This window comes from Salvelinus alpinus, chromosome 17, assembly GCF_045679555.1.
Source record: "Salvelinus alpinus chromosome 17, SLU_Salpinus.1, whole genome shotgun sequence".
Taxonomy (NCBI): Eukaryota; Metazoa; Chordata; class Actinopteri; order Salmoniformes; family Salmonidae; genus Salvelinus; species Salvelinus alpinus.
The window spans coordinates 27,374,036-27,400,844 of NC_092102.1; the positions used below are offsets into that span (position 1 = coordinate 27,374,036).

At 41.3% G+C, this 26,809-nt stretch overlaps 1 protein-coding gene across 10 annotated transcripts in view; it reads left to right on the forward strand.

Moving 5' to 3' along the window:
- Positions 1 to 4,826: 4,826 nt before the first annotated feature.
- The window catches only part of LOC139542631 (cold shock domain-containing protein E1-like), a 41,151-nt gene continuing 19,168 nt past the window's right edge, over positions 4,827 to 26,809 (forward strand). For 3 of the 10 annotated variants that reach the window (XM_071348288.1, XM_071348287.1, XM_071348289.1), the window contains exons 1-4: positions 23,513 to 23,671; positions 25,179 to 25,374; positions 25,781 to 25,947; positions 26,665 to 26,751. In XM_071348288.1, the coding sequence (XP_071204389.1) occupies positions 23,543 to 23,671; positions 25,179 to 25,374; positions 25,781 to 25,947; positions 26,665 to 26,751 (579 nt within the window). In that variant the 5' untranslated portion in view covers positions 23,513 to 23,542. Of the gene's footprint in view, positions 5,061 to 20,240; positions 20,882 to 21,393; positions 21,636 to 23,512; positions 23,672 to 25,178; positions 25,375 to 25,780; positions 25,948 to 26,664; positions 26,752 to 26,809 lie in introns of those variants that run through there. The other 7 variants (XM_071348290.1, XM_071348291.1, XM_071348292.1 and 4 more) reach the window with 5 other exon arrangements.

The window sequence follows — 26,809 nt, forward strand, 5'->3', positions numbered from 1 at the left end:
CAGAGTATCCTGCCTTGGCAAATCGCGCTGTTAAGACACTGATGCCCTTTGCAACTAGTTACCTATGTGAGAGTGGATTCTCGGCCCTCACTAGCATAAAAACTAAATACAGGCACAGACTGTGTGTGGGAAAATGATTTAAGACTGAGACTCTCTCCAATACAACCCAACATTGCAGAGTTACAGTATGTGCATCCTTTCAAGCACATCCTTCTCATTAACCTGTGGTGAGTTATTCACAATTTTCGATTAACAAATAAGGTTTTATATGTAAGATGGTTAAATAAAGAGCAAAATTATTGATTTTATTATATTATTATTTGTGCCCTGGTCCTATAAGAGCTCTTTGTCACTTCCCACGAACCGGGTTGTGACAAAAACTCACACTCATTCTTATGGTTAATAAATGTATCGTATAGTGTGTGTGTGGCAGGCTTACAATGATGGCAAAAAACAACATTTGAGAGTGCGCTGACCCTGGTGCTAGAGGGGGTAGGCAGCTGGAGGTTGAATGTTTGAAGGGGTACGGGACTATAAAAAGTTTGGGAACCACGGCTCTACAGTATCCTACAAAATTGTATAGTAAGCAATACACAATCGAGGGGGACCCTCAGAGGAAATCCCCGGCATGAGCTCCCCAAGTACGGCACGTTCAAATCAAAACAGCACTGACAAAGCTAGTAGTAAAGCTAGATAGTAATTATAAAGTAAGAACTACGTGATCGAGGTATACTACAGTGTGTATAGTATTCTACATAGTATACTACAACATAATGTAAGCACTACATTTTTTACATTTATTATATTTCACCTTTATTTAACCAGGTAGGCCGGTTGAGAACAAGTTCTCATTTACAACTGCGACCAGGCCCAGATAAAGCAAAGTAGTGCGACAAAAACAACAACACAGAGTTACACATGGGATAAACAAACATACAGTCAATAACACAATAGAAAAATCTATGTAGAGTGTGTGCAAATGTAGTAAGATTAGGGAGGTAAGGCAATAAATAGGCCATAGAGGCTAAATAATTACAATTTAGCATTAACACTGGAGTGATAGATTTGCAGATGATGATGTGCAAGTAGAGATACTGGGGTGCAAAAGAGTAACATTTAAAAAAAAAAAGAACAATAAGGGAATGAGGTAGTTGGGTGTGCTATTTACAGATGGGCTGTGTACAGGTACAGTGATTGGTAAGCTGCTTTGACAGCTGATGCTTAAAGTTAGAGAGGGAGATATATGTCTCCAGCTTCAGTGATTTTTGCAATTCGTTCCAGTCATTGGCAGCAAAGAACTGGAAGGAATGGAGGCCAATGAGGTGTTGGCTTGGGGATGACCAGGGAAATATACCTGCTGGAGGGTGTGCTACGGGTGGGTGTTGCTATGGTGACCAGTGAGCTGAGATAAGGCAGGGCTTTACCTAGAAAAGACTTATAGATGACCTGGAGCCAGTGGGTTTGGTGACGAATATGTAGCGAGGGCCAGCCAATGAGAGCATTCAGGTCGCAGTGGTGGGTAGTATATGGGGCTTTGGTGACAAAACGGATGGCACTGTGATAGACTACATCCAATTTGCTGAGTAGTGTTGGAGGCTATTTTGTAAATGACATTGCAGAAGTCAAGGATCGGTAGGATAGTCAGTTTTACGAGGGTATGTTTGGCAGCATGAGTGAAGGAGGCTTCGTTGCGAAATAAGAAGCCGATTCCAGATTTAATTTTGGATTGGAGATGCTTAATGTGAGTCTGATCATGATCAAGGAATACTACAGTGTGTAGTATAGTATTTTACAGTATGCTACAACATTCTATAGTAAGCACTTCACGGTCGAGGGGGATACTATAGTGTGTAGTATAGTATTCTACCATACACTACACAATTCTAAAGTAAGCACTACATCAGGGGCACTCAACTGTTAACCTACAAGCTCCGGAGCCTGCTGGTTTTCTGTTCTACCTGATGACTAATTGCAGTGGAACTGGCTTCGAGGTCCAGAGTTGTGTATGAGGGCACTACATGATTGAGGGATACTACAGTATACTACAAAATTCTAACGTAAGTACTACACATGATCAAGGGATAGTACAGTGTGTAGTACAGTATTCTACAGTATAATACAAAAGTCTATAGTAAGCATTACACGTTCGAGGGATACTACAGTGTGGAGTATAGCATTCTACAGTATACTACAGTTTACAACAGAATTCTATAAAATTCAAAAGTAAATAATATAGTATTCTATAGTAAATTGTAGTATTTTTTATGTGTGTGGACATAAAACTCGAGGGGTTTCTTCATGCTTCGTTGTGAACGGACAGAGGACTCAGACAAAACCAAAGGGGAGGGGTTTGCCACCACAAAACAAGAATGGCATTAAGCAGGCACTCAATGAGTTGAACATGGCCATACACACAAAATGTCTCTGTATGCTATCCCTGATGCAGTGAAAATAATACAAAAATAAATAAAGTAAGCTTTATGCAACATCTTTTTGAGTGCAGACACATCACATATTTTTGCTTATCTGAATTCACTGGTTTTACACACCAACCAAACTTCTGGGAGAATGCGATGGTCCCCTTTTGTACAGGGCAATAAACAAACAAGAATACGCACACACAGAGGCAGCTTTTCTAGTAGACGGAGACAATGCGGGGAGACTGAAATGCGTTTTAACCCACTTTTACCAACATCTCTCCTGCGCCACGAGAAGCGCTAACACTCTGGACCACTTTTATTCTACCCACAGAAAAGCATACAAGGCCCTCCATCGCCCTCCCTTTGGCAAATCAGACCATGACTCCATCCTCCTGCTTCCTGTTTAGAAGCACAAACTCAAAGTATGAGTGATGTGCACAGTACGGAACATTGAGCACCGGGCTAAAGGCTAGAGCTACCGCTTTCAAGGAACGGGACATGGACACTTACAAGAAAGCCTGCTACGACCTCCGACGAGCCATTAAAACATGGAAATGGTCGATATAGGATTAAGGTCCTGCTACACCGGCTACAATGCTTATCGAATGTGGCAGGATTTGCAGACTATTATGAATTAAAAAGGGAAACCCAGCCGTGAGCTGCCCAGTGATGCAACCCTCCCAGATGAGCTGTATGCCTTCTATGCTTGCCTCAAGGCAAACAACACTGAGCCAGGCATGACAGCCCCCACTGTCCCAGACTATCTCACTCTCTGTGGCCGATGTGAGTAAGACTTTTAAACAGGTTAATGCTGGCAAGGCTGCTGGGCCAGACGGACTACTAGGGCATGTTCTCAGAGTGTGATGAATGTGATGTCTAGTTCACACACACACACACACACACACACACACACACACACACACACACACACACACACACACACACACACACACACACACACACACACACACACACACACACACACACACACACACACACACACACACACACACACACACACACCACACACTGCTTGAAGAGTTTACTGATCATAAAGATTTAATTATTGGTTATTGTTATTATTAATAATTATCAATGATTTTGTTGACAGAACCCATTGTATTATATTATTGTACTAAATGACAAGATAAACTATTACAAAATATAGAAATGCTGTTGCTTGTCTTTTACATTCTTGTGGAATGTTTAGCATGGCTATACATGATAGATAAGTTGACTAAAGCACAAACAGACCGGGCTACTAGGCATGACAAAGTAACATGCATGGTCCATGTTTCATGCGACATTTTGAATGACATGTAAATGTTTTGTTGTTGCTAGGAGTTATGGTCTCATTGTGCCTATCTAGACTCTTATTCCTTTAACTACACATGTTGAGCTGCAAGAAAATCACATTTAAATGTATATCAAACCATTTTGACCCTGATGTTACATATTGGCCCCATTTACCCTTTTTTGCATGGACTCTATGCACACTCACTGGACTCTAGTCTACCCATACACTCACAGATACTTACACTGATACTGTAAAAGGTTGTGTCAATTGAATCTGGTATCAGGATAAAATGTGATTCAGAGTCACCGAATATACTTTAATTATATTTATTTAACACAAGTGATAAATGGTAAATGCAATTTTCGTATATAAGGGGTTCACTGTATCACCACGCAGGGTAAAGCAGAGAACTGACTGAAATAGTACAGACATCTTCTTTTATACTGTGACAGATGTAGTTCCAACTTTAGAGTTGGCCTGTCACAGTAGAGGCTTAGCGTGTTTTAAACTTGCTAGCCTATCGATGGTGCCCAGGCTGGTCCCAGCCTCACAGCACACAGGATCCAGATATCCAGAAGTGTTTGTTGTGAAGTTTGAGCTGAGTTGTCGGTGGCTACACTGCTTAGTTCCTGTTTTCTTGTTATTCAGCACTTGTTATTCAGCATTTTTCCATCTTGTCTCAACCTTCTGGTTAGCACAGTCGACACCCTAGATTAACAACAGCTTTCCTGCAGCAACGCTATGTTTCGTGATTAACATGTCATATTTCTATAAGGCATATATTTTTGTTAAAAAGAAAACAAAACCATCCTTCACAATACTCCAACACACACATATGCATATTGACGCCACACACACGCTGCTGCTACTCTGTTGATTATCTATCCTGATTGCCGAGTCACTTTTACCCTTACCTACATGTGTACATATTACCTCAACTACCTCGTACCCCTTGTACATTGACTCAGTACCGGTAATCCTAGTATATAACATCGGTATTGTTATTTATTGTGTTACTATTGTTTATTTTTATTTGCAAATGGTCTTACTTTTTAACTCTGCATTGTTGGGAAAGGGTTCGTAAGTAAGCATTTCACGATTTCGTAAGTAAGCATTTCACGGTAAAGTCTGTTGTATTCGGCGCATGTGACAAAAAAAAGTTTGATTTGATCCATTCAACTTGGGCTGTTTGGCTCTTGAACAAACCCCCAAAAACATGATTTCCAACGTTTTCTCCTGTACCGCTGTCATATGAAATCTCGCGGTAGGACTCCACTTAGATCACTACGTAATGTGCCGTGCTGCTTCTAGCGGCGCTGGTGACAGTGCTGAAAGCTGTTGGGGTGAGTTTTGTTTAATTAACTAATTGAAAATTACGGTTGAGAACCCCTTAATATAAGTGTGGGAGATTATGTTCCTCGTATTACAGTTATATCTGTAAAAAATAATCTGTAACCAATGTTCTTACCCTTCAAATCTTAGGCCCGGGCGGGGGCAGTGTTCTCCGGGCGCCGGTGTTTTTGCTCGTCATAAATCATACTAACACTATCTAGCTGGGAAGTTAGCTATCTTATTTTAACAAATGTTTCGGCGTATTAATAAGAAGCCAACGTACTGTCTAAACATTTTAATTATTTAATGCCTACCGGTATACCAACTATGTTTGGCGTTAAACTAATTTGCTGAAGTGGCAAACTAGCTGACCCGAAGACTGCATTTGTTAGTTAGCGTTAACTATTATCTGGACTGGCACGAGTTTACCAAGTGTTGGTTAGCCACAAACTAGCGGATTTAGCCTCATCTGTCTCAGTTCCTTTGTTGTCAGGTGAAACACTCAGTTACGGCGCCTGCCAGCACTGTTAACATGTTTTAGCCATGGTTGTTGAAATTGGCACAATTGACATGTTCGCTTTGACAAGTTCCCGGAATTAAGAAGACACAATGTATGATTAGCTAAGTGATCATTAATAGGTAGCGAAGTAAAGCTAATGTTGTTGACTAATGTTAGCTAGACATTGATGCATTTGACGATTTGCAAATACCCCTGTTTGTTTAGCTAACGTAGGTAGTTTGCTAATTTGTAGCTGGCTAAAGTGCTTGTTATTAAACCACTGTATGTTACTTATGCAACCGAATGATGCGTTCGTTGGGTAGTACGCCACGTTACTGCATTGCAAAGCATGGTCGCTTGACCGCAAATCACATGCCATGGCTGTGCATAGCTGGTAACTAATGGTATTGTTTGTGCCATTAACTTGTAAAACAATGTTTTAACCATCAGGGGCAGTTGGTTATCTACGTTACTTCGGTACTAAAATGAACGACCTAGCTAACTATTTTGCGGTTATTAATGAACGTCGCAGTTCTAGTCAACTAGCGGAAGGCCGATACAATACCTAGCTGGCTGGCTAGCTACCACCAGCTTGAAGGCCGCGAGAGACTAGGCCGTATATACGTGTGCATGTTGCATACTTCAGCATGCATCACTGAAATGTATTATTTGGTTAAACATAAAACAATTGCTAGGTAACGTTAGTAAGTAAACTAGTTAAGGGCTTCTGAACTCGACAATGTGTTCGACCACTTGTTTTGGAAATCTGTGCTAAAGAGCCAATCAAAGCCAGTAATTTTAGTGGGTGGGCACGGGTCGGCAAATGTTTTTATCGCTGCGTCATAAGCAGCTGAAAAGCAGACGCTCCCAAGTTCCTATTTTGTTTTCACCATGTTGATGCTCTTCAAATCACATTCTATTCGTCACATGCACATAATACCACAGTGTAGACTTTTCGTGAAATGCTTACTTTCTCCACAATGCAGAGTTAAAAAATAAAGGAAATAGTTACACAAACGGTGCAGGGGTACGATGTCATTGTGGTAATGTGGACCTCAGGGTTTCTGTTAGAAGGAAACACCCTGCTTTTGGTGTATAAAAAGCCAGTTTAAAATGTTTAAATAAAAATGGCACTGGACAATTAGAATGGAGGGGAAATCCCATTGCGAAATAATTATTTTAAGCATATTCATTGACGAAATACTAATTGATGTAAATATATTTGGCCTTATCGGTCTCTAAATGTGCATAATTTAGTGTAATTCAATTGGTGCATGTGTATATTTGTTATGCATCTTATTTATCACACGTGCACAGCAGACAGATAGTCTTTGAGCAGAAAATCCGTCAGACAGTGTATGTAAAACATTTTTTTTAAATGGCCAAGATTAAAAAGGGCTCTTTTTATTTTAACCGGTAATTGAAGCGCACTTTCCATTCACCATTCAAATGCATAGGCAACGGAAGGCAGGCTTCATCAGCTCGTCACACACCACTTTGCAATGAGCTGGAGGCAGTATGCCTTTTGAAAACGTATAGCTACTTAATTGTTTGAAACCTGAACGTTTTACCTTGCATCAAAGTAGTTTAGGCAAAATCCGACTATGCGTTAGTGGAATTTCAATTGGTGACATCACTCACTCTGAGACCTTGAAGTAGTTGTTTCCCTTGTCCTGCAAGGGTCGCAACTTTTGTGGTGCAATAGGTAACGATGCTTCGAGGGTGACTGTTGTCGATGTGTGCAGAGGGTCCCTGGTTCAAGCCCAGGTTGGGGCGAGGACAGGGACGGAAGCAATACTTTTACAAGTGGAGGCAATTATTTTATAAAGACTTCCATATGCTTTTGAAACCAGTAGCCTATATCTCTTATTTGCTTGCATTGTCCAGTAGCCTACTGGTTGTATGAATTTGGGATCTATCGTCCCATAACTGTCCCAGTGTCTGTTTGGGCTATTTCTTGACAAGCTGACTAAGAGGGGTAGTAGGTTGACATAGACGGCGTGTCCATAAGGCTAGGAGAAGCTAAGCGTTCCTGAAGTAAATTTAAATTAGTTGGCCTACTCCTGTCAATATAGAAATGAATTAATAATAGGCCACTAAAGCATGATTTGGCCACAGCGGATCGTTAGCTTTAAAGTTTTAAATTGCCTACAGTCGGAAGGAAAGGGAGCGTGCAGCAAATACCAAATAGAGGTTTGTTGAGTTGCGACTGTCAGTGAAAAGAGGCCAAGCCAGGCATATCGCAATATTTCGAAATTCAATTGCGGAAAAACAGTTTGGAAAGCAAATAGCTATTGCTGTAAAGAGAAGACAGTGAAAAGACTCTAATCTGTCTTTTAGTTATCAAAATTCTTAACTTAATTGAGGAAACAACAGTAGGCCTCGCTTATTATCACCAGCGGAGAGCGTTGGCCATGTGCCTGATCACCGCTCATATTCACTCTATCATTGTTTGGTCAGTGCTACTTAAGTTTGTTTATGGACAATTTCTTCCTCCAGTTTAGATGGACGTCATATTCTATTTGTCTCCCCTTCTTGTAGGACCTATTATATGGACAATTATTTTTTTATTGTTCTGTTTATCAGTGTCAGCAGAGTAGGCTACCCTGTAATTTTATCAAAAAAAATATTCTGCTAATGTATGCAGTCATATAAAGTATAGTAGAATTGCATGAAATGTGTTAAAGGCCACATTTTTCCTGTGTAAAAAAATCAAATGTATCTGATATAGCCTAGGCCTCTACTCTACACGCTCAGCCATGTATTGAAGTATTTTTTGCAAACAGTGACTGAGTTATATTATTAGCCTAAATTATGACTATCCATTCTACTCATCACATTACGAATAGTAGGCTCTTACATAAGTCTGCAAATATGATGATGCATGGAATGCTTTATCATAAGGTGCTATTGATGGTGAAAATTAGCTTCTCCAAACTAGGAACTCACGCACCGCCTATGCATAGCTAGTGATTTTACTGTTCATTACTTGTTTTGTTGGCTGAGGAAAAGTAAATGTTACAATAACTGTCCACATCTTCAAAGTGCGTGGTAAGGACACATCATTGCATCTTCAACTTGTCTCCTGTTAAGATGAATTACCATAAGCTAAATTTGATTTCTGTCATTCTGAGCAACGTGGGCGGACTCCCTAATCAGGTTACGCACCCATTGCATAGGCATATGGGTCTGGTGAATTTACTCAAATGTCCGGTAAATAAAAATTCTGCCAGTCAAATGTCCAGCGCTACATTTTCATAACGGAAACCCTGATGTACATGTAGGTAGGGGTAAGATTAACTAGAAGGGATGCAAATTTCAGTCAATTGTGCTGCAGACTAACTGACCCTCATTAACCGGTAAACAAATGGTAAAACATTTTCCCAACAGTAAAATGACATGACCAACAGAATGTGAATCAGGCCTTCATGGTCGAATTGCTGCATAGCAACCACTACTAAAGGACACCAATAAGAAGAAGAGACTTGCTTGGGCCAAGAAACACGAGCAATGGACAGGAAATCTGTCCTTTGGTCTGATGAGTCCAAATGTGAGATGTTGTTTCCAACCGCCATGTCTTTGTGAGATGCAGAGTAGGTGAACGGATGATCTCCGTATGTGTGGTTCCCACCGTGAAGCATGTAGGAGGAGGTGTGATGGTGTGGGTTGCTTTGCTGGTGACACTGTCAGTGATTTATTTAAAATTCAAGGCATACTTAACCAGCATGGCTACCACAGCATTCTACAGCGATGCGCCATCTGATCTGGGTTGCGCTTAGTGGGACAATCATTTGTTTTTCAACAGGACAATGATCCAAAACACGCCCCCGGGAGAGTGACGGAGTGCTGCATCAGATGACCTGGCCTCCACAATCACCCGACTTTTTAAAACTTTTTTCCCCCACCTTTATATAACCGGGTAGGCCAGTTTGAGAACAAGACCTCAAACCAATTGAGATGGTTTGGGATGAGTTGGACTGTAGAGTGATGGAAAAGCAGCCAACAAGTGCTCAGCATATGTGGGAACTCCTTCAAGACTGTTGGAAAAGCATTCCTCATGCAGCTGGTTGAGCGAATGCCAAGAGTATGCAAAGCTGTCAAGGCAAAGGGTGGCTACTTTGAAGAATCTAAAATATATTTTGATTTGTTTAACACTTTTTGTTTTGGATACTACATGATTCCATATGTGCTATTTATTATTTTTGATATCTTCACTATTAATCTACAATGTAAAAAATAAAGAAAAACCATTGAATGAGTAGGTGTGTCCAAACTTTTGACTGGTACTGTATATAATGACGAGATGCTTATGTTTCCACCCTAACAGTGGGAGTCGTCCCAAGGCGGGAAGGCAGGCGACAAGCTTAGGCCCAAAATAATCCCTTAGAAATGCATTGGACCTATTTTGGCAAGATTTTGGAGCGAGCAAAACCTCTCGCTTTGCTTCTTCCTCTCTTATGCTATGCATGCATACAAGGACCGGACATTTGTCATTAAGAGCTTAATGGAAACAGGCTTGCTATTGTTGCATATCGTCTTATAGCCAAAAGGCTATAGCCTATTATTGATCATGCAACTCCTGTAATGAAGCAGCTAATAAAACGTAATTTTTCAATTTGCCAAAATACAATTTGCTGAAACCAGTTCTAAATAGCGCACCTAATGCCAGAAATTCCATGAGTGACAAAAATGAAAATCTCTATTAGAAACTTAGAAAGATGGGGGATTTAATAGAAAATACTATAAATAAAATTGGTCACATACACGTGTTTAGCCGACGTTATTATGGGTGTATCGAAATGCTTGTGTTTCTAGCTCCAGCTGTGCAGTAATATCTAATAATTTCACAATGCACACAAATCCAAAGTAAAGGAATGGAATTAAGAATATAAGTATTTGGACAAGCAATATTGGAGAGGCATAGACTAAGATACAGTAGAATAGAGTACAGTATATACATATGAGATGAGTAATGCAAAATATCTAAACATTATTAAAGTGGCCAGTGATTTCAAGTCCGTATAGGGCAGCAGCCTCTAAGGTGCTACTGATGGCTATTTAAAAGTCTGATGGCCTTGAGATAGAAGCTGTTTTTCAGTCTCTCGGTCCCAGCTTTGATGCACCTGTACTGACCTCGCCTTCTGGATGATCGCTTGGTGAACAGGCAGTGGCTCAGGTGGTTGTAGTCCTTGATGATCTTTTTGGCCTTCCTGTGATTTCGGTTGCTGTAGGTGTGCTGGAGGGCAGGTAGTTTGCCCCCGGTGATGCGTTGTGCAGACCACACCACCCTCTGGAGAGCCCTGCGGTTGTGGGCGGTGCAGTTGCCGTACCAGGCGGTGATACAGCCCGATAGGATGCTCTCAATTGTGCATCTGTAAAAGTTTTAGGTAGGGATGCACCGATATGACATTTTTGGGTGATACCGATATCCAATATTTTCCTTGCCAAAAAAAACCAATACAGATACCGGTAACCGATATTTAGAATTTTAGCAGCCTTTTTAAGGATTCAAGTATAGTTGAAACACACACTGACCAAAACGTTATTTTGTTGTGATTTATGTACAGTTGAAGTTGGAAGTTTACATACACTTAGGTTGGAGTCATTAAAACTCGTTTTTCCACCACTCCACAAATGTCTTGTTAACAATCTATAGTTTTGGCAAGTTGGTTAGTACATCTACTTTGTGCATGACACGTAATTTTTACAACAATTGTTTACAGACAGATTATTTCACTTATAACTCACTGTATCACAATTCCAGTGGGTCAGAAGTTTACATACACTAAGTTGACTGTGCCTTTAAACAGCTTGGAAATTCCAGAAAATTATGTCATGGCTTTAAAAGCTTCTGATGGACTAATTGACATCATTGAGTCAATTGGAGGTGTACCTGTGGCTGTATTTTAAGGCCTACCTTCAAACTCAGTGCCTCTTTGCTTGACATCATGGGAAAATATAAAGAAATCAGCCAAGACTGATTTTTTGCAGACCTCCACAAGTCTGGTTCATTCTTGGGAGCAATTTCCAAACGCCTGAAGGTACCACGTTCATCTGTACAAACAATAGTACGCAAGTATAAAAAGTATCTATATCCACAGTAAAACGAGTCCTATATCGACAGAACCTGAAAGGCCGCTCAGCAAGGAAGAAGCCACTGCTCCAAACTGCCATAAAAAAGCCAGACTACGGTTTGCAACTGCACATGGAGACAAAGATCGTACTTTTTGGAGAAATGTCCTCTGGTCTGATGATACAAAAATAGAACTGTTTGGCCATAATGACCATCGTTATGTTTGGAGGATAAGGGAGGGCTTGCAAGCCGAAAAATACCATCCCAACCGTGAAGCACGGGGGTGGCAGCATCATGTTGTGGGGTTGCTTTGCTGCAGGAGGGTATGGTGCACTTCACAAAATAGATGGCATCATGAGGAAAGAAAATGATCTGGATATATTGAAACAACATCTCAAGACATCAGTCATTGAAGTTAAAGCTTGGTCGCAAATGGGTCTTCCAAATGGACAATGACACCAAGCATACTTCCAAAGTTGTGGCAAAATGGCTTAAGGACAACAAAGTCAAGGTATTGGAGTGGCCATCACAAAGCTCTGACCTCAATCCCATAGAACATTTGTGAGCAGAACTGAAAAGCATGTGCAAGCAAGGAGGCCTACAAACCTGACTCAATTACACCAGCTCTGTCAGGAGGAATGGACCAGAATTCACCCAACTTATTGTGGGAAGCTTGTGGAAGGCTACCCAAAACATTTGACCCAAGTTAAACCATTTTAAAGGCAATGCTACCAAATACTAATTGAGTGTATGTAAACTTCTGACCCACTGGGAATGTGATGAAAGAAATAAAAGCTGGAATAAATCATTCTCTCTACTATTTTTCTGACATTTAACATTCTTAAAATATAGTGGTGATCCTAACTGACCTAAGACAGGTAATTTTCACTAGATTTAATATCAGGAATTGTGAAAAACTGAGTTTAAATGTATTTGGCTAAGGTGTATGTAAACTTGACTTCAACTGTATGTCCCCATTACCAGTAAATCAAAATCTATTTATTTCACATACTTGCTGTGTTGTTCATTTTATTCAGTCGTTTCATTCTCAACCATTTCATCATACATGTTAAGCAGTGAAGTTTCAGCTCTGTCTGTCCGTGCCCTCTTCCTCGGTGTGCACTGTCACTGTCTCCGTTTCCATCTTGTCCAGCTGTGTCTAACATTTCTTGTCTGCATCAAAGTAGCGGTCCTTGTACCTAGCATCGAGCATGGTGGCGACACCGTAAAGAGGCTCAGAGAGAATGCTACCGAATTGCTTGTTCACATCCTCTAGTAAAGTACTTTTCCAAGTTAACCCGATCGTCTGTATTGGCATTTTTGTTGAGCAGGAGTTTCAATTCCATGCCCGAGGGTATCTGCAGATGCAGTTGATTAGCTTATTTCTCGAGTCAGTAGTTAGATTGGCGCTAGGAGTGTGTTCATGTTCTCAAATGCCATTGAAATGGTAGCAGCGGTATGAGAACCAGTACATTCTTGAGCATGCAATATGGCTTTCCTCAGTACGAAATCTTCGTCGACCCACTGTGCTGTCAGACTCAGCATGCTCGTGGGGCTGACATCGCTGATCCAAATGTCAGACGTGAAGCTAATAGCAGTGATGACCATAGCAAGTAGCTCATGGATGTGCGTTTCAACAGTACTGTGTAACTCCAGTAGGGCAACATCTGAAAAATAGTACCTACTTGGTAGAGTGTACCGGGGCTCGGGGTGGTCGTCCAGTCGGCAATAGCCAACATCATCCACGACAGAACGGTTGATTGTCAAGGAAAAATTCCATTATCTTGGTGTTAAGGGATTTTGCCTTTGGGTTGTCTCGCTGAACTTTTCCTACTCTTTCAAATGACTGCTCGACTTGAACTTGTTTAGTTGTTGGAAGTTTTTTCCAGATTTTTTTGTTCTATGTAGTCGTTGAACTTCTGGGGGTGATGCACTTTCAAATGAGTAATTAGGTTTGTGGTATTGAAAGATTTCACTTTCTCCCCTCTGGAAATAATAGCAGCACAAATGTTGCATATGGCCTTTTTTTATCTTCCTTTGAATCTTCAAAATAGATCCACACAGCAGACATTGTGGGCTAGGTTAGGAATGCTGTGTTGCACGTGTAGTGCAGTATTTTTCGTGGCGTCATTACGTCATCTACCTACGTTATATAGGTATGCAGCTTTAACGTCGGTTTTTCACATCGGGGTTAAACTAGACATTGCGCCGATGTTGGCATTTTTAGCTAGTATCGTACGATTCTGATATGCTTACCTATTTATTTTTTATATATCGTGCATGCCTAGTTTTAGGTGCCAAGCCACATTTCTTCAGCCTCATTCACCACACTGTCTTTGGGTGGACTATTTCAGTTTGTCAGTGATGTGTACGCTGAGGAACTTGAAGCTTTCCACCTCCACTGCGGTCCTGTCAATGTCGATAGGGGGGTGCTCCCTCTGCTGTTTCCTGAAGTCCACGGTCAGCTCCTTCGTTTTGTTGAGCGAGTGGTTATTTTCCTGGCACCACACTCCCAGGGTCCTCGCCTCCTTCCTGTAGGCTGTCTCGTCATTGTTGGTAATGGGGCCTACTACTGTTGTTGTCTGCAAACTTGATGGTTGAGTTGGAGCTGTGTGTGGCCAGGCAGTCATGGGTGAGCAGGGAGTACAAGAGGGGGCTGAGCACGCCCTTGTGTTAAGAATCAGCGAAGTGGTGTTGTTTCCTACCTTCACCACCTCGGGGTGGCCTGTCAGGAAGTCCATGACCCAGGGCCCTGGGCTTAATGATGAGCTTGGAGGGTACTATGGTGTTGAATGCTGAGCTATAGTCAATGAACATAGGTATTACTCTTGTCCAGATGGGATAGGGCAGTGATGGCAATTGCATCGTCTGTGGATCTATAGGAACGTGCGGAGAAGTGACAATATGCATGTGGATAGGTATACGCCCACTAAAAAACACTTAGCACCTCGAGTGATGGTGTAGCCACTATTAACCACACAAAATTTGTGATGTAGGTGAAAACAGTGGCAGTGATAGCCATGGAGAAGGAGCAGCTTCTAACAAAGAAATTATTGATAAAAAGGGTTCAACTGTTTTGTTATTTGGAAGTGGTTTGGCTTTTTGAAGTCTGACAAAGAGCAGAGCAATGTTCGGTGCAAATTGTGCCATAGATGGGTGGCTACCAAGTCTGGTAATACGACAAACCTTTTTCACCATCTGAAGCAAAATCACTCTTTGGAACATGCAGAAAGTTTGAGTTTGCGCCACGGTTTTGATAAAGCACCAACCAATCTAGGGATGTTCGCCCGAAGCAGTCAACACTGACAGCATTTATGCCCTACGAGCAAACATCGAAAAGACACAAATACATCACACATGCTATTATGCATTGCATTGCTAAGGACATGCTACCAACTAGCACAGTCGATAAGGAAGGTTTCAAGAGGCTTATCAATTGACCCCAGGTGCGTGCTCCCTGGCCACAAACATTTCTCTCACACCGCACTGCCTAAACTCTACGCCGAGTGTAGGGAAAAAGTTGAGGAACAGCTCAAGACAGATTTGACGTATTTTGCTGCTACTCCCGATCTGTGGTCTAGTCGCACGTCAGAGCCTTATTAGCCTCACTATCCACTATATTGACAGAGTGGGATCTCCGAAATAAATGCCTTCAAACATCATACTTTCCCGACGACCACACGTGTGAAGCTATAGCCGAGGGGCTCATTGACGCTCTCGCCTCCTGGGGACTCAGTCAAGACAGACAGGTCTGCATTACAACAGATAGTGGTGCGAACGCGGTGAAGGCCATTCAAATCAACAAATGGACCCGACTGCAATGTTTTGCGCATTGTCTGCACTTGGCCATTGGTAAATAACCTTGTCGATTGTGTATATTGAAGTGATTGGTTAGATGAAACTAAATATGTATTTTTTCCCCCCAACTGATTAAGGTAAATATTACATTTGTACATACTAAAGGGATTATTGTGATTAACATTATATTAAAATCTCTTTTCTCTTAGAGTGGGTAGAGACAAATGGGTTTATCGAGCAATTGGCGTGTGTAAGAAAGTGGTAGGTGGCTTTTCCTATTCGTGGAAAAAGAAGAGACCTGGCAGTTGCTCAAAAATAACACAACCTACCCCAGCACAAGTTGGTGACAGTCGCCTACCAGCTGGGGATCACGTCAAAAGATGTTGCAAAGACTACTGGAGCAGGAGAAAGCCATTTCACAGGTCTTGTCCAATGACAAGAAGACCCAGCACTTAGCTCCCACCAATATAGATGTTCAAGTCAATCAACCAGGCATTGACCCCACTCCTAGAATTCAGATGCTCTGTCTGGTGAGTCTTATGTCAGTGTGTCTTACCTGAAGCCAATACTATACCTGTTCAATACAGAGGTCATGAAACCTGATGATGGTGAAACCGAGCTCACCCAAACCATCAAAACAATAGTCATGGACTATCTGAATGAGAAATATGATGACCTAGCCACAGATGACTTGAACATGGCCTCATTGGCCAACCCTCGGTTTTAAACACAATACATCAAAGAGAAGGTGGGCCGCAAGAGCTGTCTCAGAGATGGTCAATGAGGAACATGAAAACCCAAGCCCAGCACAGAGAGACGTTGCTGCTTCTTCACCACAACTGCCAGCTAAAAAGAGAGTCCCTGGGCAGTTTTTAAAAAGCCATGCTCCACCACCACAGGTCTTACTGAAATCCAGCTGGTAGAAAAGGAACTCAGCTGCTACCTTCAGTCTCCTGATGCTGACAGTGAAACCAATCCACTGGACTGGTGGAAGATCCACCAAAAAACTTTCCCAAAGTCAGCCACCTGTCAAAGTGCAACCTGTGCATTTCTGCGACCAGCTTCCCGTCAGAGTGTGTTGTTAGCACAGGTGGCAACATAGTGACCTGCCACAGAGCAGCTTTAAAGCCAGAGACAGTAGACAGACTTGCCTTTCTAGCTTGTAAGACAACAACTACCCCAGCTTCAACTGTGATTTGCCAATAGGCTAACAGTTATAATGAATATTGACTTGCATACTTTTTTTAAATATTTATTTGTATTTTTTTATATACTTGGCAGGGTTTATAGCTTAAAAAAAGAAAGAAGTGGAGTTAATGTTATTTGTGAGTTCTTCTACTTCTGACAATAAATAAGAAACATTAAAGCCTTCGGTTTGTTCAGGCAGGCTTGAGTCTGAAGCAGAAATTGTGATAATTATTGTTATCGTGTGTGTGTGTGTGTGTGTGTGTGTGTGTGTGTGTGTGTGTGTGTGTATATATTTATATGTGCCATATTGCCCAGCCCTACTGCAAAGTTGCCTATCTGACTAGCATTGTGATTTTGGCTTCTGGACAACGAAAGAAAGTTGATATGAAAACCAATAGAACAGGAGAGAAATGCTGGTTAATGGCTTGAGGAAGTATTCATTAAATAATTGCCTTCATATTTCTATGGATGGATTTTCGCAAGGCTACTTTGAAGCAAGGTAAGACATGCCTCATTATTTGAAGTAAAGTAAAATGTTCAGGTTTTAAACAATTATACTACCTCAAGCTCAAATGGAAAAGTGGTGGGTGACGTGCTGATAGTCAACGGTAGGCAGGCTATAGCCTATGCATCCCAATGGGGGGCGTGCTTTATGAGTTGAGATTTAAAAAAAAAAAAAAAAATAGCTCCTTTTTATTCGTGGCCATCAAAGTTAACACGCGATTGCATTTAGAATTGTTATTTGTTGCGCAATGACTGGGCTTACAAAAGCACGTTTCACTCCAGTACCCTATAGGCTTTGAGGAGCTACTCTCGCTCTGTCTGACAGGTGGTAGGTTATTCAGCTCCTTAAACTAGGCTCTGTATGCTGTGCGCATGTGACAAATAAAATGCATGACAACTAACGAAAATACACGCGCCAATTTAATTCCACAAAATTTATGAAAATGAACCAAAAGCCCGGTAAGCATGAGTGGTCAAATGTATTTTCGGTGGCTAGTCGGTGAACCGTTAACTTCCTTAGTGACTAGGCAATCAGGATAGATAATAAACAGAGTAGCAGTGTGTGTGTCATCAATATCTATGTGTGTTGGGGTAGAGTCCAGTGAATGTACATGGAGCCAGTGCAAGTCTGTGCAAATAAAAAGGGGGTAAATGCAAATAGGGTAGACATTTGATTAACTGTTCAGCAGTCTTGTGGCTTGGAAGCTCTTCAGGAGCCTTTTGGCCCCAGGCATGGCGCTGAGGTACCGCTTCATTTGTTTCAGTAAGGATTGTTGTCGGAGTGAACATACGTTTCCTCCACTCCTTTCAATCAACGTGACCATATTACCAAGGGTGATGAAATTGCAGACCATTCTTCAGTTTAACATTTACGTCGGTGTAATGTCTCAACGTACCTTGAAAAATGGTAGTCGTTGTGCCAATCCAATCATGACAGCCTGACCACACAATGACATGCTGTAACCAAACAGTTATTAGAGTGTTATCAAGCCACATGTTAATGCAGATGTCAATTGGCATCTGAATGGCAAGGCATTATGATTAAGCAATAAGGCCAGGAGGGTGTGCTATATGGCCAATATACCAAGGCTAAGGGCTGCTCTTAACCTCTACAGGAACAGTGTGTGTGTGTGTGTGTGTGTGTGTGTGTGTGTGTGTGTGTGTGTGTGTGTCCGCAGGACGGTTGAGCTAACGTGCACTAATGTGACTAGCATGACGTTTTAAGTAACAAGAACATTTCCTGGGACATAGACATATCTGAGATTTAACAATTTAAGCTTTCTGCCAATATAACTGCACTGTCCAATTTACAGTAGCTATTACAGTGAAAGAACACCATGCTATTGTTTGAGAGTGCACAGTTATGAACTTAAATGTGTTAATAAACCAATTAGGAACATTTGGGCAGTCTTGATACATTTTGAACAGAAATTCAATGGTTCATTGGATCAGTCTAAAACTTTGCACATACACTGCTGCCATCTAGTGGCCAAAATCTAAATTGTGCCTAGATTCCTAAGTCATATATTGGCCTTTCTCTTGCATTTCAAAGATGATGGAACAAAAAAACGCATATGATCTTTTACCAGATCTAATGTGTTATATTTTCGTACATTACTTTCACATTTCCACAAACTTCAAAGTGTTTCCTTTCAAATGGTATATGCATATCAAAAATTATATGCATATCCTTGCTCCAGGTCCTGAGCTACAGGCAGTTATATTTGAGTACATCATTTTTAGGCGCAAATTGAAAAAAAGGGTCAGATCCTTAAGAGGTTCACGGCGCAACGCGGTGTGCCTGGATACAGCCTTTAGCCTTGTTATTTTGGCCCTATACCACAAACCCCTGAGGTGCCTTATTGCTATTATAGTGAATTGTTTTCTTTTTCTTCCATAAGCATGGGATACGGTCTGATATACCACAGCTGTCAGCCAATCAGCATTCAGGGCTCGAACCACCCAGTTTATAATTTTATGTAGATAAACGAAAGGCACCCGTTTGCTTCAGATTGGTATTTCTCAATGATAAAATGTGCAAGAAAACAAGTACTCTTGTTGAATGTCAAGACTTAATTGAAAAATCCCTACTGTCGACCAATCACCAACGAAGGGGCGTAGACTTTGGCTACCTGCTTGCCTTGAGGACTTTCTGTGTGTGTGTGTGTCTGAACAGCTGAGAACTCTTACTAAAGTTCAAAACGAACAAAAATGATGTTTGCACAAACTCTTCCGAAGAGTTTCGGCTGGTAAGCGTGCGAACGCCTTAAGCCATAGATTGCATAATTTCACTGAAACTTTGACTTCAAAGAGGTTCAACTGAGTGCTGCTGTCAATAAACAACTCTAGCCTGATTGCCAAGTAGGACCTATAAAGACCTATCCACTCTTTGGAATGAAATTTGACCCCTTTCACAACATTATTTTTGAAAACTCTGGAAACCAGGTGGGATGGCACACATTGCGACACTGCCATGTCAGATTAGTTTTCACGTGACCCTGTTCAGCCAATTGCATTGAGGTCAATAATGCCAGCAATGCCCAGCCAAGGGGGTTGTCCCAAAAGCCAAACTTGGTGTGTCCCTGCTTCTTGTTACTGTATATACAGTTAGCTTGAATGTTAGGATCAGTGTCTGAGACTGGATTATGACGTAGTTCATATGATTACACACACCTCCCTGGTCAGAAACTGTGCCCTAAATATCAATATGATCAAAGATATGCACAGGGACTTGTTTATCCACAGGACTTGCACGTAGTCAGGCAGCTGAAGATGGTCTATCTTTAGGCCTGTTAGCCTGGGTGCAAAGAATCTGGAGTTTAATTCACATGAAAAGGAAATGACCCAGAGCACTAGTCCACAGGCGGCTTTAACTTTCTCATGTGACGATAAAAACATTGAAGGTCCAATGTAGCTGTTTTTATATATCAAATAATTTCTGGGTAACAATTACTGTGACTTGTGTACAATTTTTTAAATGGTAAAAAAAAACAAAGACCAATTTCTCAAGCAAGAATTTTGCGTTTCAGGCTTCACCCAGTTTTTCTAGTTGTTTATTCACATCAGTAGGAAATATGTAGGCTACATTGATCTATTTTCAACTAATAGTGTATTTCTTTTTCTCAACAGTATGAAGTGAAACGGAACTGATTTTTTTTGTACTATCCGCAACTGCTTCTTCAAGTTCAGATCACAACGAAGAAACAAATTCAAGAGAAACATCCCAAAATGAATAAAGTCGCAACAACTCAATAAAAGGAAAGGCTCACTTCAAAGGAAAATATAGAAGCAAACAAAACGAAGAAACAACCAAAGACAAGATACACAGCTGCCCAAGAGAAACAATCCTTTGCCAAAATTGCAAACCCGAGAACATAACTGATCTGAGACCAGAAGTTTGTGCCTACTCAACAGCTTTGACAAAGCACACGTCCCAACGCTGCTCCCAGCCCTCCTCACCTCACCGCACCACCGACTCACCCCGGGGTGCTTAGAGGGCTGCTGTCTGCTAGTTTTTTTCCTTCTCATCCCTTTAGCTGTCTCTCTATCTCCTTGTGCTCTGTTCATTTAGTTGATTTCAAGCAGTGTTATTGCACCTGCGTTTGCCTCCTTTTTTATTTTTATTTTTTATATATGCAACTCGTATGCAGGACTTGTGCCAGAAACCTGCAACATACGTGTGTGTGTGTGTGTGTGTTTGAAGAGAAGATCTGCAACATCTGCACAGTCGTTAACGTTCAAGATCACACCTTTTAAGACGCCAAATCACGGTAGGTCTTTAATTATTTTGTAACTTTATTTTTACACACTTATTCCATAAATGTTGTTGGGGCAGGTGAATTTCTATTGCTAAGTAGGGTTTTGAAAAACTCTATCATTTATTTTATTTTTTATGGCGCAAGTTTGAATGTGTCCGAGGTCTGTAAAGGCATCCTCTATATGCCCAGCCATCTTGTCCATCTCCAAAGAAATTTGCACAAACTGAAAAATATCCTTTACCCTGCATGAGGCTGTAATAGTGCATCGAATTACATTTGATATAGATGTTAAATCTAAGAAGGGGAAAACACACGCTCCCAATTTCTACTCTGGTTCCCTGCTGGGCTGTCATAGGCTTTCCTCTGCCTCTTTATCCTTCCCCTCTACCTGGTCCCATCTAGCCTTATGTTCCTTTGTCTCCTCACACCCACAGACCCTTTCCCATGATTGACACTTTGCTCACTGGCTGACCTTTTTTGCCTCCATTTTCTATTTTGTCCCTTTCCCCTTTTCACCCTTGCAGACATCCACTGGGTGGTTAAAAAAGAGGAAAAATAACTAGAAAAATCAAGGTGTTCAAGCAAACCAGTAATCAAGTACAACAAAGGGGTGGAGTTTGACTCAAGTTTATGGAAAAATATGGGCAGCCCCTGGAAAGGCTTTGTCGAGTTTACCTTGCCCGCGTCGCCGCCTGCCGCGTTTGTTAGCGATGACCTGAGCAGCACCTCCCCCGTCGGACTCAGCCTGTCACCGTACGGCCGATCCGTAAGTTCCATCATCCCCACCACTTCCTCCCGCCGTCTTCTCCCCCCCCATCGAACACCCATTCACCCACCTTGCCCTGCCTCTCTGCTCTGACTGGCTTAACCTTTCCATTCCTCTGGACTCAGAGACTAGCTTTTGCTCAGGTGCAGTGTAGCAAGTACAGGGTGGTCTAAAGGTTACTGGGAATTTGGGTTTGTTTCAAATTCTGTTTTACCCACCACAATTTATGTAAATGAGGCTGTAAATGCTTTGTGCCATGCCCCATGTCCCCTCAGATTAAAGGTGTGGGATATGGTTAGTGTTGTAATTGCCATCTTATGTAGACAATATAAACAAACTGTTTGATCAGTTAGTTAAGTTAAGACAGGACAGAAGACATTTCACGAGACTTGGGACAAAATCTGTTTGTCATTCTTCCTCAAGTAATACTAGACTGAAATTAAGCAAATTTATAACCGAGAGAGGTTCGTTTGTAAGACGAGTTGATTTGGAACTGCGTGGAAACAAGGTTGCTTAATCTGAAATCTTAGGTATCAAAACAGCAAATCAAAACATTGAGGACGGATCACGAACTACTAGTAAGTTCAACTCTGTTAGCATTGATGCTTTGCTAGGAAGGGTGTTTTTACAAACATTTTTGAGCTGTAGTTAGAATCAGTTCGATTATTTGTTACATTGTATTTTTTTTTTCATTTTGGTCCGGTTGTTTTGAAATTTAGTTAATTTAGTTCTTGAACAAAACCACATGTCCATGCAAGTCCTTTGTTTACTGGACAAAATGCTTCCGTTAAGTCCATCTATGATTATCATGAAGCATCACTTTTGTGTCCCAATTGTCATTGCTTTTTGAGGGAACCACAGTGCGTTGTTTTTTGCGCCCCCAAGTGTGGATGGTGTTCACACCAGGCCAAACGAACTGAACTAAGTGGGTAAGCGCACCAAAGTTCGGGGAAAGACTACGCCAAACCCATTTGGTGTGAAAGCATCCTAAGGTGACGAGGCTGCTCTGGAACTGTTCATGTAACCAACTATTACCTTACTGTGTAGATGCGCTTCTGTCTAACCAGTCAGGGGAAAAAATGAATGCAAGTAGACCGCTGATTAGCCAGCTCAGCCAATGAGCCAACAAATAAAATCACATTTTATTTGTCACATGCGCTGAATACAGGTGTAGACCTTATACAGTGAATTGCTTACTTACAACCCATAACACCTTTTTTCTTAACTGCATTGTTGGCTAAGTAAAGAATAGATAACAAATAATTAAAGAGCAGCAGTAATAAAATAATGACGTTCTGAGGAAATGGCAAGCATTTTTAAAAACTGTTTGTTTGAGATACACATTTGAGGATGTGTTTTTTTTCGCCAAATAATACTTTGGCCACATACGAGTATAGGACGAGTCAACAACATTATTTGGGCAGAATATTAACTTTAAAAGGTAAGATTAACTGGACAGTTGAACTTTATTTCAGGCAATAATAATGATATAGCATTTCATGAGTTTCATTCCACTTCAGCAATTAAAATGTTACATGACCTCCTTCCTCTACCTTTTGTTCCATCTGTCCATTCCTTCAAATATGCTGAATGGCAAGTGTTTTTGTATTCTTTTAGTTTGTGATGGGGATGCTAGGTCTCTGCTAATTACTACATTTCTTATGGGTTTCTCTTATGGAATTATGATTCTCAGGGTCAGTGTCGATCAGTGTTTTTACTTGCCTCTCACTTTTACAGTTAAAGAAAGCTTAAGAAAATAACTTAGAACTAGAACATTGAGGTGTAATGGAATGAAATCTGAGCTCATGGTTAAAACCACAGCTCCAAGTATCTCTGAATTCCAAAAATCTTTTGACTCCCCTCCCCCATCCAACCAGTGTGACCCAGTCCTGACCCCACTGTCGGATATGGAGAGAGTGCACTCTGAACCCCCTTTGGCACGTAATACTGCCTCTGCCACCTCTGTGGTGGCTATCCCCCGCTCGTTCTCGGTTTCCCACAAAAAACACAAGCGGACACCCCTGTATCGGAGATCAGTAAGTGGGCATGTTGTGTGGGCATCGCATCGGTTGCACACACAGTGATGGACTGCCCTGTCTGCTCCTGTGGTCTCCTTTGGTGACGTTTGCTAACCGCACGGTTTGATTGTTTTGCAGTGGCTCTTAATGACTGATTCTTGCTGTGCTTTGAAGTCATATTGTAGCATCCCAGTTCATCTTGAGTTAATGTGCAAGTCAATGGAAGAAGGCAATGGTTTCTATAACCAACTGATTTTGCACGTATAATGTTCCTAACTTTGTCAATTTAGGAGTGCTTGTGGATTCGGTTGCGATAGTGATTGTAAAAAATGGAGTGAATAGAAGTGCATGCTTCTCTTGAGCCAACTAGAAATGACTACCGTGTGGCCTTAATTTGTAGTGAATTAGGGTTGGATGGTATCCAGCTTTCCATACCTTCATACCATGCCTGTGCCATCCCGGCATATATGGTGTTACAGCAAGGAGCAAAAAAAAATCCAAATCAAATGCCACTTAGCATTATGTTAGCATTCTGGTTACAAGTACTAAAGAATCCCCATAGAGAATGCTAACGAGAGCATTGCGAACATTTTGTACAGTTTCTGACCTAAATTATACAAGTAACTCAAATGCTACACAGTTTGTTGCAGGCACAAAACGAATATTAGCCAGCAAGACTCTTTTGGTTTTCGAAGAAGCTAACCGCTTAGCTACATAGCTAAAGTTACTACATTAGCAAACCAAATGCACATCTGCAGAGCATTTAGCACATTTTAGACAAGTTTATAAGATATCTAGCTGGTAAACATTTAGTTGTGAATTTCAATATGTAATTGGATCAACTGGCGCATGCTACACGACAGTGAGTGACTATAGGCGCTGGTCTCTCATTGTGGGCTTGTAAACAAACCCCTCGTGACTGGGGAGTACCGTAAACTACATAATGTGACCGGTGAAATGAAGAACGCAATATTCTTTTATCTCCTAACGTATTTCACAAGTGGACTGCAGGTATTTACTTAAAAGTAACTACAAATATTCAAATGTTTTATAAAAAAAAAGTTGAACCAGTATTGAAAACCATCCCGTAGCTTTTTCCAAAACTGCGGTATAGGGTATATACAGTATACTGCCCAAACCTATAGGGAATAGTTTTCATGTCGATTCAGACCAATCTGGGGTTGGCCAAATTTGCTCCCCCTGGAATTCACAAGAGAGGGAAAGTGTCAGGTAACACCAGAAAGCTCTTTGGGTTAGTCTCTCCAAACTTTGGTTCAAGCACCTATCGGGAAGCACATTTTGGGTAGGGATTGGTCTTTGTAGATGTGTGTTCACTAAATGCATGTTTGGGTAAAATAGGTCCATTCTGTGTGTGTGGGATTTTCATTTGTCAATTAATTGTTCTATCATACATTTACACAATCCCACTCATAAACTCACATCCGCTCTCAATCTTAAGAGCTGTGTTTTGACTGACCTTTTGATTTGTTCAATGAGTAACATTCTCCGTTCTTGTTCTGTTTAGATGAGTTTTGACCCTGGCATGCTCCACAATGGGCACACTGCGTTTGCCAACGGCACGGCAGTGGGCATCAGGGAGACTGGCGTGGTGGAGAAGCTGCTCACCTCCTATGGGTTCATCCAGTGCTCGGAGCGGCAGGCACGCCTCTTCTTTCACTGCTCCCAGTACAACGGCAACCTGCAGGAGCTCAAGATAGGAGGTGAGAGGCCAGGGCTTCTAGTCATTCAGTAGTCTAGTCTCATCCACCAGCCTTCTATTAAACAACACAACCTTTTAGAGGTGGTTTCCCCAGACAGATTAAGCCTAATCCTGGACTAAAGCATTTAAATGAAATTCTCCTTTTGAGTTTTTAAGGACTATGCTTAATCTGTGTTTGGGAAACTGCCCCTTAATGTTTATCTGGTCAAAAAAAAATAAAAAAATAAGATATCCTGGGAGCTGAGTGGTGACAATTGATTTCTGCCTCAGTCTCTCCACAAGATACTGTGGGTAGCCTTTAAGTCGATGGAACTCCATGAATGTCCGGCCAGTATTTGGTGTGGAGCACACATTTTCTCAAAACCCATTTTTCTTACATCTCTCTCTTCCTCTCTCTGCCTCTCCAGATGATGTGGAGTTTGAAGTGTCCTCAGACAGGCGTACTGGCAAGCCCATAGCAGTGAAGCTGCTTAAGATCAAACCAGAGGTGCTACCAGAGGAGCGCATCTCGGGCCAGGTGGGGCCAGACTCGCACGCCTCTCCATTTACTGTGCTGCATGGTTATATTCATCCAGTTAAGGAACACCATTTTACTTTTGGTTCTGTTCTTGTCCGTGTCACCTCAATGTTGGTGTTTGTCAGTTGGGTGTATGTTCAAGCTCATTGTAAATCTTTTCACTAATTTTTGTTCATTTATAGTTTCATAGATGCGTACATTCTTTATACTAAACCTTTCTCCCCAAGGATTTGAATCTGATTCTAAATCCACATTTGTCTTTCCATTATTTATGTTATCGTTGGTATCTCCATTTGTCTGAAACACTAGGAATACCATCTGTTTCCATGGAGATTTACAATGGGCTTAACTTTCCTCGAAATACAATTTGTGTGGTGTTCAAGGGTGGAGGTGGGATTTGATGTTTAAACAAAATAGAAAATATAGAATTGTACATAGCATATATCTTTATCCAGAAAGTCATTCAATCGGATACGCTTGATTGGATGTAATATTTTGATATCCATTGAAGTCTTTTCTATTAGCCTTCTCTTCAATTTGGCATCTCGAGCATTTCACATCTCATGCAGTAGTATCTACAGTACGTAGCCCTTTGCTTTCTTGATATACTGTACTTTTGAAAATCAACCAGTTTGTCTTTTCACTTACCTGATTATTGTAATTTATGCAATCTAATTAATTACAATGATTGTAGTTAGGTAATCGTGTTTGTCTGACTCACCCAAATGCCATTCTTAACCATCTCCTCCACATGTGATTCTTTCTGTCCGTTAGGTCGTCTCAGCGATTCCTACTCACCTGGATGGAAAGTCTGCTCCAGGGCAGGTGCCCACTGGAAGTGTGTGCTACGAGAGAAATGGGGTAAGACTGTCAAATGGCCTAAAGAAAGAAACTTGTCATGTCAAGGCTGGTAGTCAAT